General features: G+C 35.6%; 1 protein-coding gene and 1 long non-coding RNA gene across 4 annotated transcripts; one reads left to right on the top strand and one right to left on the bottom strand.

Annotated features, from left to right (window-relative positions):
* The first annotated feature begins 1,838 nt into the window (after positions 1–1,838).
* LOC103325109 (uncharacterized) lies at positions 1,839–9,429 on the top strand. 2 transcript variants are annotated; one of them, XR_016125063.1, is made up of 3 exons: positions 1,839–2,039; positions 2,854–2,910; positions 5,848–9,429. It is a non-coding gene; the product is annotated as an uncharacterized LOC103325109 (long non-coding RNA). The 2 variants fall into 2 exon arrangements; XR_016125062.1 differs by having other exon boundaries at positions 5,845–9,429.
* Positions 9,430–10,225: 796 nt separating this feature from the next.
* Positions 10,226–14,475, bottom strand: LOC103344344 (putative RNA-dependent RNA polymerase 1). Of its 2 annotated transcripts, XM_089047922.1 has the most exons (5): positions 14,343–14,475; positions 13,669–14,221; positions 11,617–13,481; positions 11,381–11,531; positions 10,226–11,281 (listed from the first exon to the last, which is right to left on the bottom strand). In XM_089047922.1, exons 2-5 carry the CDS (start codon positions 14,191–14,193, stop codon positions 10,427–10,429), a joined length of 3,396 nt encoding a protein of 1,131 aa, XP_088904048.1. In that variant the 5' UTR covers positions 14,194–14,221; positions 14,343–14,475; the 3' UTR covers positions 10,226–10,426. The 2 variants fall into 2 exon arrangements, with proteins under 2 accessions (XP_088904048.1, XP_088904050.1); XM_089047924.1 differs by having other exon boundaries at positions 13,669–14,440.
* Between the last annotated feature and the right edge of the window lie 186 nt (positions 14,476–14,661).

Here is a 14,661-nt window from a genome sequence, read left to right as displayed (position 1 = left end):
ACAACTCAAGTCATGAACCTAATATATATAATTATCTCGTTTAACCTTTAATCTTGTATGATCAATATTCTTTTTTATCCGAATAAGGGGCCACCAATAATGTACGAAATTCAAGAATAGAATCGCCTTGCTCCACCTTCTTGAACAGATTCTAGTTTCTATGGAATAATCAGACCAAAAAAGAAATAAATAAATAAAGTATCTGAAAATAAAATAAATTGCTGGCTATTCCCCTTTCGCCGACACGTCACACGCACTTATAACCTAACACATCTTTATGAACATCATTTGAATTTTGAATGTTGCATACATGATTCCACAAATAGTTAATTATTATTATGCTAATGGATACGTATTAAATGTTAAGAATGGTAATAACAGTATACCTTACCTTAAGTTAAAATAATTAGCAAAAATATTTCCCGCTTTGAAAATGAATTGCTTGGAAAGAAGGCGTAAATTAATTGTTAATTATATAAGGCGTGGAAAATCGGAAATGTCTGCAACAGAATTTCAAACCAAATGGCAGTTTGTGGCGAAAAAGTTATGAGGCGCAGTTAACCTTAGCCCAGCAATTGCAGTAGAGCGCCATTGGCGTGAGACAGTCAAAGAGAAAAGGTCTTTGACTAGGTGCAATTTTTTATTTTTGTAGGGCCCGCCTGATGATCAGTATTTAGTTAGTTGCAAGCGAAACTTATATATTAAAGAAATTATTATCCTTTCAATAGTATTAATAAGCAGTAACCTTTCTCATTATTATTATTGTTTAGTGCTACAATTTTCATTTAAATATGTTAGGAAGATCATTTTTAGAGATTAATTTATGTACTATTTCTCTAATAGAGGTGCGAGGACTCCACATCTATGAGAAATTGTACAGGGCTAAAAAGTTATTTACGTTAGCCTTATCCAGTTAGCGTGATACGGTCAAAAATAATTATTGCAGCTACGGTTTGGTCTGAAAGCTGGGTCCTACGATCCAGCTCAATTTTCAGGTTCATAATGTGATACCTCATGGAAACCCATCATCATGATTCACATGGTCCTGTTGAGAAATTTTTTAAAAAAAAAAATCCATGATCATCATCTATGCGAATGTCATCCATGTTAAAAATACTCCATGGTATGGTATGTTGGAATGCAAACCACATATATTTTACTCTCTTGATTTTGTGTTGATGAAGAAGCTTCGTTCGCATTGGCAGTGATTGTGATTTAGCCCAAAATCAACAAAATAATTACCTTGGAATGAATTAACAGAGTCAGTAAGTGAAGAGAATGGTTTCGTCATTTACTTTTTTCAAAGGAAATCATACTGGGGGTTTGAACATTTATCTTTTGGTTATTAAAAAATCAAAGTTTTTGAGTTCCATATTTGAATAGGATACCAAACGCCCCCTTGTATATTAAAGAAATTGTTATCATTTCAACAGTATTAATAAGCAGTAACCTTTCTCATTATTATTATTGTTTAGTGCTACAATTTTCATTTAAATATGTTAGGAAGATCATTTTTAGAGATCAATTTATGTACTATCTCTCTATTAGAGAGATTGTATATAAGTTGGCATCCTAGGATAGCATGACCCTTTAAGATTCCTTCATGGAAACTAGGAGTGGCATTTTAGACCGAAAAGCCGCAAAAACCAATTGACATTGTACCACATTGGAACTGCAATAACTGAAAACCGATAAAAAATTACGGTTTTAATAACCAAACTGCAATTACGATTGCGGTTGTGGTATTTGATTTTGGAAAATAGTGGTTACCGCAAACCGCGACTATTTTTTTATATTAAATTTGCATTTTATTTAAGTCTCTCCTCTCTCCTTGTGCGATCAGATTCAGACCTAACCTAACTACTCTCCTCTCTCCTTACGCGGCCTCACTCTCTCAAATACGGCTTCTCTCTCTCTCTCTCTCTCTCTCAACTCTCAAACACGGCTTCTCTCTCACAGACTCGAACTCATCTCCTCTCTCTCTCGATCTCAGTTCTGTCTCTTCTCTTTCATTGCTTTTGACCCTGTTCATGTTAAAGGTTGTAATTTCTAAACCTTCTCTTCTTTTGTTCCCTTCATTTTACTCTGCTCTATCTGCGTGTAAATGTTTATGTTTGTAATGGGTTTTTGGGTTTCTTTGATTTTGTGGTTTTTTGACCTTCGTGGATCTGGTATTCGTATTTTTGTTTGTGTTGGATTGATCTTTGTTCTATTATTTTTATTTTTATGTTCTTCATCTGGGTATCTTTTTCCCCTTGATTTCATTTTGAGCTGTGCATTTTTCAGTCATTGATATTTAAGAGTCCATTCCTAAACATTTGATCACAGGTGGAGCTTGCAGTGCATATTCATGGACTATAACAAATCTATCATACCGTCTTTGGAATTTTTTTAAAGCAAACTTCCAATTTCATCTAAATGTCAAGCAATGGCACTCAGGATTTTGTCAAAATTGGAATTATGTACTTGAATTATTTACTGTATTTCCGGATATCTAATTTCGCTGAAGATGATTCTAAATAAGGAACTCATTTTGCCTTATTTTTGGATATGAGGTTTGGTTTTTCTTCTTGGAGATGAATAATTTTGATTTTGAGTTGATAATATGCATCTGGGCAGGCTTTGTTTGTTTGTTTTTTTTCCCATTTTATTTATGCTTGGTGCATTTCCCTTGGATTTCTTTGTTGTTTGTTGATAATTGGTAATTTCGAATCTGTTAATTGGTATTTTCGAATCTGTTGAATTTAATTTCGAATCTGTTGAATTAAACCTAGCACTTGGAATCTGGCACTTGGTAATCTGTTTTGGAATCTGGTACTTGGGAATTTCTAATGTCAAATTTGATTTTTGCAGGGATTGTTGCTGAAGTGAATTAACGTTTTGGAGGTTGGAGCATTTGGTTTTGCAGAGGTAAGCCGTAAATCTGTGCATAGCTTGAATTAAATTCTGTTTTTAGTATGTTAATGTTTTGAGCTTGAATTAAACTCTGTTTTGTATGTTAATGTTTTGAGCTTGAATCTGGCACTTGGAATGAAATTTGAATCTATTAAATTAAATTTGGAATCTGTTAATTGGTAATCTGTTTTGAGCTTTAATTTGTTGTGTTGTAATTTGGTTGAGTTTAATATGTTATTAATATGCTTTTATGTTGTTGCTTTTGTGTTGTGTTGTGTTATAGATAGAGTCTAGCCACTCTAACACACCTAATGCCTCTAATTCCCCAAACATTCGAATCGGTTTTTACTGTTAATCGATAAAAAAATCACCATACCACAAATAGTCGGTTGGTTTGCGGTTTGAACTTATAAACTCCTCCTCAAGCTAAGATAAAGCCTAGTCACCAAATTGTAAGCATGAGCTGTCCAAATGCATGGTAATGCATCAACTAATTTAATGGAAAAAGCCACCTCCAACATACTAATTTAAATATATCTCCAAATTAAGATAAGAGAACAATATCTCTCCAAGAAAACAATGTAAGAATGCCACGTCTAAACTCCTAATCCATGTTATTAATATATATGTATATAAAGCACCCAATAACCATCTAATAGCATCCAAGGAATAATGAACAAATATATAATTTAAACAAACCTTTTTCATTCGAAAGAACATATGTATATATATATACACACACATACATAATTTAAATACGTATTGTAACAATTCACAAACCAGGTGCTACACGTCTCGTAATAATTTCACCAAATTACGTGTTGGTTCACCAAATACAATAGGAGAATCAAACCCACTCATTAGAATCCATGGTAGCTCTCGAACTGCAAGAGGCACAGTCATAAGTGTGTCATGCGGTTTGGTCTTGAATTCATTTCATGATCTCGAACCCAATATGCATTCAACTCTTTCAGTTGCTCATATTTTGCATGAATTGGGCAAGAAAAATGCAGAGTCGTGCAACAAATTTCTTATTTATCCCTAGACAACACTTTTATGATAATCTCCAAGAAAGTTGAATAATACTTATTCACTTTCTCATTATGCTCAGTAAGTGTATTCATGGTCACAATTGTACCAGAGAGAGACCAACGTATGTGGAAGATATTTAGCCATAACATCGTAATGATCAAAAAACACTTTTAGAACCTGATGGGAATAAATCTTAGTACAACCAAATGGTCTCACCTCAGTCACGTGATAAGACCACCACTCATTGGATCAACAATTGCTGCATATAGTAAAGCTGTTTGAAGTTCTAACAATTCTTCTTTCGCCGCTTTCCTGAGATAGATAATATTCAAAAGTGAAATGTCTACTTGTTCCATTCTCGTGTGTTGCGAAGACACAATCTTTGTTGGTGTGGATTCGAGTACATTATGACATTAATGCATTTATCTTGATCGAAAAAGCGAAAAATTATTCAAAATCGACAACATAGTTGCAACAATTGAAGATTAGTTCAATGTAAGCACGATAATTTATGTGAAAGACATAATGGAAAATGCAATGGACATAAATGAGAGTAGTTGGGACATCCATCATGCAAACATTAGCCCAAGAATATATCCAAACATGGAAATCGTGTTTAGAAAGCCATTTCTTTCTTATAATTGGATGTGAGAATAATAAGAGTTTTCGTTTATAATTACCTCGTTATTATACATTGAGGTATATTAACGAGGTAAATATAAGGACGAAAGCTCTCATTATTGTTTTCTCATCTAATTATAAGAATGTAAAATGACTTTCTAAACACTAATTTCCATGTTCGGATATATTCTTGGGCTAATGTTGCTGCACGATGGATGTCTCCACTACTCCCATTTATGTCCATTGCATTTTCCATTCTCTTTCACATAAGTTATCGATGCTTTACATTGACCGAATCTCTGCAATTGTTGCAACTATGTTGTAATCGATTTTGAATAATTTTTTCGCTTTTTCACAAGATAAATGCATTAGTGCCATAAGTGTAACCTCAAATCCACACCAACAAAGATTATGTCTTCGCAGCACATCAAAATAGAATAGGTGGACATTTCGCTTTGAATATTATCTGTCTCACGAAAGGCGAGTAGAGAAGAATTGTTAGAACTTCTGAAACATGTTTTACTATATGCAACAATTGTTGATCCAATGAGTGGTGGTCTTATCTGCGTGACTGAGGTGAGACCATTTGGCTTTTCTAAGATTTATTCCCACCGGGTTTTAGAAGTGTTTTTTGATCATTACGATGCTATGACTAAATATCTTCCACATACATTGGTCTCTCTCTTGTGCAATTGTGACCATGAATACACTTATGAGCATAATGAGAAAGTGAATAGAGTATTGTTCGGCTTTCTTGAAGATTATCATAAAAGTGTTGTCCTGGGGATAAATAGGAAATTTGTTGTGCGACTCTGCATTTTTCTTGCCAAGTTCATGCAAAATATGAGCAATTGAAAGAGTTGAATGCATATTGGGTTAGAGATTATGAAATGAATTCAAGACCAAAACCGCGACACACTTATGATTGACCTGCATCTTGCTTTGAGAGCTCCCATGGATTCTAATGAGTGAGTTTGATTCTCCTATTGTGTTTGGTGAACCAACACGTAATTTGGTGAAATTATTATGAGACGTGTAGCACTTTGTGGATTGTTACAGTACGTATTATTGGTTCCACATTAGTGGTGGCTTCTGCTTTATTTGCAGTATACAACTCTTCCCACATTATCTCTAAACAAGTCAAACTTACACAACTTAACGAGTTCATAAATTATCCTTCTTATTAGTGTTTAATCTTTGAACATCCTGCTTTACTATAATTTCAAAATCTTTCATTACATTATGTTCACAAGATTAGGGATCCAGGACTTATTATATCTACTATTATGTAACTAGAAGTAACTTGGAGGGAGCACAAATTATCTGAGTCCAATCGAATAATTTCTGTCGCTTAGCCTTTGGTAATGCCACATATATTGCTTGTAAGTTTGGAAAATTCCCCTGAAAAGGCCAGCCATTTTGTTAATGAATCGAGATAAGATATCAGGAACCGAAAAATAACATGTATATTATAGAGAAAAAAGGAGAGTAAGCTTATAGCTTGTACCATAAGCGACCAAGCTGTGGAAGACGACACGTAGATGGAGTGGCACATACTGGTGATTTATCCAACCAGAGCAGTCCAGAGCTGCATTTTCATCCGTCAAGGTTTAAAATGTGTAATGTTTCCTGATGTTGTCTTAGTAAAAAAATAAAATCACAATGGAGATAGAATCATACCGTCCACAATGTGTAGTGCACTGACAGCTAGTCCTTAATTTTATTCTTCGCATGCATCCAGGGTCTTCCTGCATTTCACACAATAAGCAGCATAGTCCACATGCTAACATGCCTCTTGCAGGCTGACTATCTTTGAAACTTTCAGAGTTTTGACTAATTATATTACAATTTGATATATAAGTCATACAACGCTTAGATCTTAATCAAATTTAAGGGCTGATAGGAACTACTGTATTTCTCACATGCCAACATGTCAAACATAAACAATTGATGATCACAAGTTATGATATTATAAGAGGAATACTAGCAACCTTCTCTCTAACATTCTCTTTTGGATCTTCTCATTGCTCCCCATGACAAATGTCATTTTCTTTACACTTAAAACAATGTCATAATGCATAACACAAGTTAGTTTTTGTTTTTCAAGTTTACCCTCTTAAAATGTATTGGCTTTTATATTTCCTTCAATTTATTCAAATTTTGTTACAACTTCTTTAGCACATTATTAAAAAGGGAGTTTCACTAAAACATCCAAAATGGGGGCTGAAATTATAAAAAAATCTAGGGAGTTTCACTAAAACACCCAAAATGGAGGTTGAAATTATAAAAAAATCCAACACCCAAAATACTTTATAAACATACCCAAAATCCATTATTACACACTCAAAACTCATTTATAAACACACCCAAAAAGTTGACTTTAGGGTTGATTTTGGGTGTGTTTCTATGTTTAAATAGTGCTTGGGTTTTTTTATAAATACATGTCTAGAATTGGGTTTATTTATAAATTTGTAAAAAATCTAACACCTAAAACACTTTATAAACACACTCAAAACCCATCATTACACACACTCAAAACCCATTTATAAACACACCCAAAAAATATACAATTGTTGATTTTGGGTGTGTTTCTATGTTTAAATAGTGTTTGGGTTTTTTTATAAATACATGTCTAAGATTGGATTTATTTATAAATTTGTATATTAAAAATTAAATAATAATAAATAAAAAAAGGAAAAACATCATTTTTTTTTCTTTAAAAATAAAGTTTGTTTCAAGATGATGTTATCATCTTTATTTTGTTTTTAACAAAAACAGACGTTCTCTTTAGGGGGAAAAAAACTTTAGTTTTTATTTTCTTATTTAATTTTTTTAACAAGGTGGTAAGAAAGTTGTAAAAAAAAAAAATTAGCTTGTTATTAAAAAAAAATTAATACATTTAATAAGGGTAAACTTGGAAAAGAAAAACTAGTTTGTATGATGTATTAATGACATTGTAAGTGTTAAGGAAATTGACACTTGTCATAAGAAAAAGAGAGAATATCCAAAAGAGAAGGTTAGAGAGAAGGTTGCTAGCACTCTCCATTATATAATTACTCTCCACAACCAAGCCATAGTAATTTGATTAGGAATTTTAGAACGACCAATGAATTCTTCTTTATGAGCACAACCCTCTTGGTTTAAGAAGAGGAAGAGATCAGAAGTTATGGCACTTAAATAACGATGGCTGTAATTAATATGAAGTGTAGGATGGATTTCTCAACCAAAAACCAGAGCGTGATGGCAAGTAGAGTAGCCTTACCTTCTTGGCTACTGTTTTTGAATCCTTCTTCCCCTTGAAAATATTATCAAGTAGTAAATGCAGGAAATGCCCAAATGGTCCAAGATAAACAGCTCCAACAAGCTGCATGCAGAAATGCAAGGTTACAATGGAAAACACATGTAATATTACCTGTACACATCAAAATTGACATATTAGCAATAGACAATTATGCTCATAGCAAACATTATAGTCTCTTCTTTCTTTCTGCACATTAATACTTCAGGGCCAAGCTAATAGAGTCCTGAAGATCCGCCCAAACTTCTTAGAGATACAGAATCTACTAAGAAAAACAAAAACGTATATATCACCCAATAATGATTGTAATTATGATGCATAATGAGTTTTAGTCATCATGCCTGACAACAATGCTGTATATTTTGCATTTTGTCACGTTACTGGCATATTTTATGTTTGCTACACTAGTTTGTAAAAGGGGTTAGTGATACTATCTTCTTTTACTGCATGCCTTAATCCAAAACCCAGGTCAGGGGTGTGATTTGCAGGGTGAGGTTATAGGCATCCACCTAATTGAAATGCACTGCAGTGTAATCATGTTCATATGTGTTATGTTGGTCATTCAGACCAAATCTAGCTGAAAACGTATTCTAATTAAGGTCGAACAATGGCTATGAGTTTAGGCAAATGAAATGTGTGCGTGTGTGTGTGACAATGATCTAACAGAAAGAGCATCAGTAAGCTACAGTTGGAAATTGGGATTTTCCCATTCATTTAGCTTAACTGCTTAGTACCCAATTATACAGAATAGAAGAAAGGAAAACACAGTTGCGAGCGCACACAGATACACAAATCAAATATACAGAATATTCTGTGTAATTGGAAAACCAAGAAACCAAAAAATAAAATGGGGAGCTTACCACTTTGAGAAACAGACGTCTTAACTGATGTTTCTGAACCCCGGTGAGCTTCCGAGACACTATGTCACTGATCGCTGACAAAACCCCACTGTAATTGCCAGTTGGAATAAGAAAATAAGAAAAGAAGGTATCACCAAAAATTCCCAATTAACAGCATTTGATGGCTAGGACCTCAGAGAAACTGAATTATCACAAGCACCCGTCATAATTGAGTTTAAAAGACAATATCTTTGAAAACTCAAATGAGAAAACAACCTAAACTTTCAGAAATTCTATTTTTTTTGGCTTCCTTCAACTTTCTGGGAAACTAAGCAGGAGTTTAAACGGAAAACAGTCTAAATCAAAGTAAACCCAAGTGACAAAAATTGGACTGAACCAAACAATCCAAGTGATATTAACAGAGACATGGGATTTGACCTTAGTTCTGAGACGATGATGCTGATACTGAAGCAAGTACTGCTGCAACCCTTTCTTTGCAATCGACCCCATGCTTTCCTTGTTACAACAAAGTCTTCCAATGGCAATTCTTGAGAGGAACTAAAACTGTTTGCACTTCTCAGTTTATAGTTTGGAGGCAATATCTGACTGCGAGTCGGAGATGTTGTTTGTATTGTAATTTCTAATTTGTATGGTCTTGCATTGAAACCTTCTCCCAAGCTTAGGGGTGTATTCAATTAAGATTTTAAAAGAGATAAATGAAGTTATAAAGTTTGTAGAGTTCAATGTAGTTCAATTGATTTCTATCAACTCCACGTAGAGTTTGATTGAATTTCTAGATTGATTTTGATGCTGCTTGTTAGAGTTTTATCATAGATTTTAAAAGAGTTGTTTAGAGTTCTAAAATATATATTTTCTTTTTTTTCTTTTTTTTTTTGGGGCTGTTTATCGGTTTTCTAGATTTTTAAAAGATAAAAGTACATTTACAAAAACATTTGAGCTATTGAACTTCCGAATCAATACATCCAAAGAAAATTTTAAAAAAAGGGCATCTAATTTGTTCAAATGTGCATCCAAATAAGGACTTCTGTTTGCATGTTCATGAAAAATGCGCAAAAGTAAAAACATAAAAGTAATTTCATGACAAAAAAATGATAAGTAAACTATAATTCTAAATGCATAAAAACGATAAAGTACCATCATGGACAGTGGGGAGTGGACTTTTTGGAGTTGTTTGCTAGAAATATCTACTTCTTTTTGGAGTGGCCCGTCATGGAAACATACTTAATTCTCACAAAGTCCAGTCCAGTGGGAGCAAATACAGGTTGTTTTCATTAAAATGCTTAACCAAGCCCTAATTGAAATTGAATTGTTCGGCGCCAAGAAGATCGTTACAAAACTTAAAATGATTAAGAGTAGTTACCCTGCTCTCGAGCCTTGAGTCCCGAGTCCCTTCCCTAATATCGCTTGTAATAAAAATAAAAATAAAAACTTAACATGCTAATGTGTGTTCTTTAATTTACTTGGGAGCAAGAAAAACTTGCTGCATAGCAACTTGCTTCTCCCTCGGTTATGCCTTAGGTTAATGAGGGAAACACATTCCAAATTATCTGCAGAAAGTTGCACAGCATTCTAAAGTAGCGACCACAACCATACTTAATTATTTACTTATTATAATTGCTTACAGAAAAACATGACGGAACACATATTCGTACATAAGTTTTCAAGGAAAAACACAGCAGCTAAGAACGTCTTTCAAATTTTCAAACACCTGATGATGCCATCATGCCAACTCTGTCAAGTCGATATGTATAGAATTTCTGATGCTTCTTTTATCCCTCTTGATCTGGAGGAGCTTGTCAAAGACACACCATGGAAAGCTTACGAAACGCTCCCTTCCCGTTCCCTCCTTGTAGCAACCAACAAAGTAACGAGGATGATAAGTAACGTAGTACCACGCTGATGCTTTTGCTGCACATGCATCATCGCCATCGGTGCTGACATTCAACCGAAATTCGCTTCCCTGCTTCTCATAAAACCATCCCCTAGCTTCCTTCTTCAATGACCTTACCGCGAGACCAATATTTGCTTTCAAGTCCTTTCTTGTATCGAAACATTTGGATGTTTGAGCGAAAGTCCCACTTAGTATTTCGGCTTCACTTTTGATGCCGTAATATTCCATCAGGTTTTGCAGCTTGCAGTCATACTCACGTCTGTAACGGATGGCCTCATTGATGTAGAGCTTAAATCCATCTACCTCCATGTCAGGGTCATAACACTTCTTAGCCACTTCCGCAGTGAAGGACTTAATATTAGAGCTTGAACATGAATGAGATACAAGCTCAACATGCTCCTTCACCTGTCGGAATAGCTTCCCGATCACTCCTTTGGACTCGTAGGTGGGTTTGTCAAGCTTTTCCATGAAATCTGGGTATTCCTTGGCACGCAGACGACCCGGCATTTTGACTAGCTGACCAGTTTTCGGAGAGTCAACAGCGATGGAGTTGAGCTTGGCGAGATCTTTACACGGAGCACTCATAGCCTTGTCTGGCTCTGTGTCTGCAAAGACAGTATGAGCAGTTGAAATGATCCCCAAGTTGTCGTTGACTATGTAGTTTGTAAAAGACTCCTCAACTTCCTGTAACAAACACAGTATAACATCAAGTGTAAAAGGAAATATGTTAGAATATATGCATGATATAATTTTACTTGATAAACTCAGAGTCATATAATATACCTCCAGTGTAACATCATGATCCAATTGCACAGTTTGTGCCGGGGAATAATTCATGGGTTCAATTTGGCGAGGAGGAATTAGATCAGGGTCCCAACTCACTACGTACAAATCTCCATCCAAATCACCTCCTGAGCATTCATTAGGATGTGGTCTAATTTGATGGCAAAGCAAATATAGTCAGTAAATAGTTCAAGCAATCTGAAACAGGTTTATAATTTCATCAAATGCAAAGTTACCTCTTTCCTTTCTGCGGGAAAACAACACAATCCACCAGGTGGTGCAATGCAGGCACATTGACAGCCATAAGAACACGCATGTCCCCCGGGTGTAAACACGGGTTTTTAGCCACTACTACTTTTCCCTTGACAATAAAACTGTCTTCGCTTGAACTGCTGCCGCTGATGATATGGGAGGAAGCATCATAGAATTGTCGGCTGCCACGGTGAGAGCATTGCACAAATACCTGACCATATTCCAATGTGCCGGTTTCATCAAGACATCCCATCATAGATCTTCCGTTTGGGACAAATATCCTTGTTTTGCTTCGCAGTTTCTGGAGCTTTTCTGCGGAGTATGCATGTAGCATCATGGCCAGAAATGGTTCTGCATCTGGTGTGTAACCACACAAAACCATTTCCTTTAAAATGTTGATGACCTCTCCCTGAAACAATAATTCCATCGTTTTCTGTTCTCTCAATGGATCAGCTAAAACGCCATCCAATTGATTCAAAACCTGTTTTTGCTTTTCCATAAAAACGTCATCTGGAACTCCGAGGGTGGACAGAAGGGTAATCACTTCTCGATTAAGGAAGTAAGGCTGGTACTTGCTCCATTTCAGAACATCTAGTGTTGTGTTGTTGGATTGGTACTTGCACATGCTCTTTCTCAATGACAAGTTCTTTGACAATGTTGGATCAACTGCCAGAACACCTTTATAGCCACCATATCGAATTTGGAAGACAGATGGAGTACGACTTAACTCGAACTTTCTTGCCACCCTTGCAGCACAGTCAGCAGATATTTTCCCAATTCCATCAGAAAAGCAATACTTAACTCCATCCCTTTCAATTTCTACATCCGGAATGAGTTCAACTTCATCCTCACCAACACTAAAAGCCTCCTTGGAAGAGCTGAAAGACTGACCAAGCCTGGCAGCATGTTTTGCCACATTTCTAATCTCCTTAAAATCACCCATCCAGTTTCTGATGTCTTGTGCTGTGAGCTCACTTCTTGAAGCAAACATCCACACAGAATGACCTCGTAATTGACTTGATGAAAAGGCAAGAAACTCAAACTTCTTCTCACCAATAACTATGCCATTTTTTAGGATAGAAAGTATCCTTTCATGGACTCTTGTTGGCCTTTCTTGTTTTGTTGAACGCATACATAAATCTTCTGAATGCATCTTGCTCAAGTCCTCATCAACGAAAGATACACGAAGAAAGTTATCAACATCTTCAGGATACTTTCGGAAAAGGCGATTCGAATGATTTATCTCTGGACCACAGAAATATACTTTAGATGGTGTTATTTGAACCCTGTGTACATACACCAGCCCATCATCCAAAGAAATAGCAGGTGTTTTGGCAATTCGCTTGCTTGCCTGGTGCTTTTTGTACTGGTTTCTAAGCCAACTCACGGGTTTATAGCAGCACACTTTTAAGTGAAATAGTATCTCCAGGGCACACTCTATATATTCAATTGTTATTCTACTAGGATCAACTAGCTTATAAAATTTGACATCAAGTGCTTGCCCAGGAACACATCCATACTGCACCAAGGAATTTATCTTGAACAGGACTTTATATGGCAACTTAATGCTTAGGGGTGGACTCACCATAGGAACAAGATCTGAGCTACTGGAGAAACCGTTGCCTCTCTCCAGAACGAACCGTCCTTCATATTCTTTATAATGAACAAAAGTGCTGCCTAGATTTGGAAGCATCCACCTAAGTGGAAGCTCCAAACATACAGCAGAAGATTGCCCAATGCAGCAAGCTGGAGTGAAATCAACTTCTCGAACCCAGTAATTGTCAGAAGCTTCCTTTTTCTTGTTCTTAACAGGGACACCTTTCTTATAAATCCGAGGCGCACCACGTAACTAGCAGGAGGAAGAAGGAAAGGAAGAGAAAAATGTTAAAAATCTTCCCCCCCCAAAAAAAGAGCCACGCATAATATAGTAATTGTTTTATGTTTAAGGAAGATCAAAGCCTGTTTCAACAGCATTCAAAGCAAGTATAGAAAGGATGCATGGCAGATTAATATATACTAGAACAGGGGAACCAAACCTTGATGAGAAGAAACTTTGCAAGTTGACCACATGGACTCTGTAGCTCAATCTGGTTAACATTGTCATAGGATATTTCTAGCTTATATTCAACAGAATCATAAGAGAAAAAGAAGTAGAAATGTTTAATTATCATCCCAAATTTCACTGAAACATCGGATAGTGTCCAAAGCACAGAAAACCGTTCCTTAGAAATCTGGCATCCAAAGTGTAGCTTTACAAGTTCCATGCTAGGTTGCAAGGTTTTTGATTCAGGTACCATGTCAAACTTCATTTCTGTAGCTTTCACATTTGATTTCCCATACGGCACATTTTGTCGAAGATGATCTCCGGCTAATTTCAGTATCATTTCAGCAAACTCTGCATGTGTGAATTGAACCATGGCAGATGCTCTTGTTTTTCCATCTTTGTGGAAGACCTTCACAGCATAAACAGTGCCTTTTCCAGTATGTTTCTCCACAAACTCTGTCACTGCTTCTGGGGACTGAACAGAGCAAAATCCATACAACTCAACTGTCTTAACCATATTGACTAATTGATGGCAACTTGTGTATCTGAGAAAAACAATTGAAATTAATAGCTGTGAAGAACTAAAGTGAAAGTAAAATCTAAAAGGAAAAAAAGAAGAAAAAAGAATAAAAAAGAAGCTAATGCAAATGAGAGAACGAGTCGCACCCTGAATTTGAAATGTAAGCACTCAGATACCACCAACTGCTAGCTATGTGAGAAGAAAATTGATTAGGCCCATGAAGCCACTATATGTAGAAAAGAGAAGAGGACAGAGGTGTGAGAGATTCTTAGCCTTTCAGTCCATCTCACACAGAGTAAATAACTTGTCATGGTAATTCTAGCAGAAGGGAAAAAAAAAAAAAAAAAAAACTAGTCATGGCAGTTATTCCATGTGTCTTGCAACGAATATAGAGCAACGAATGTCATGATTCCTTACTTTGCGGTAATAACATTGTAAATGTTCCTCCTAATGTGAAGATTACGT

This window comes from Prunus mume, linkage group LG3, assembly GCF_029339155.1.
Source record: "Prunus mume cultivar Tortuosa linkage group LG3, ASM2933915v1, whole genome shotgun sequence".
NCBI lineage: Eukaryota > Viridiplantae > Streptophyta > Magnoliopsida > Rosales > Rosaceae > Prunus > Prunus mume.
Note: the sequence above shows the minus strand (reverse complement) of the source record. Positions and strands in the feature narration are given on the sequence as shown.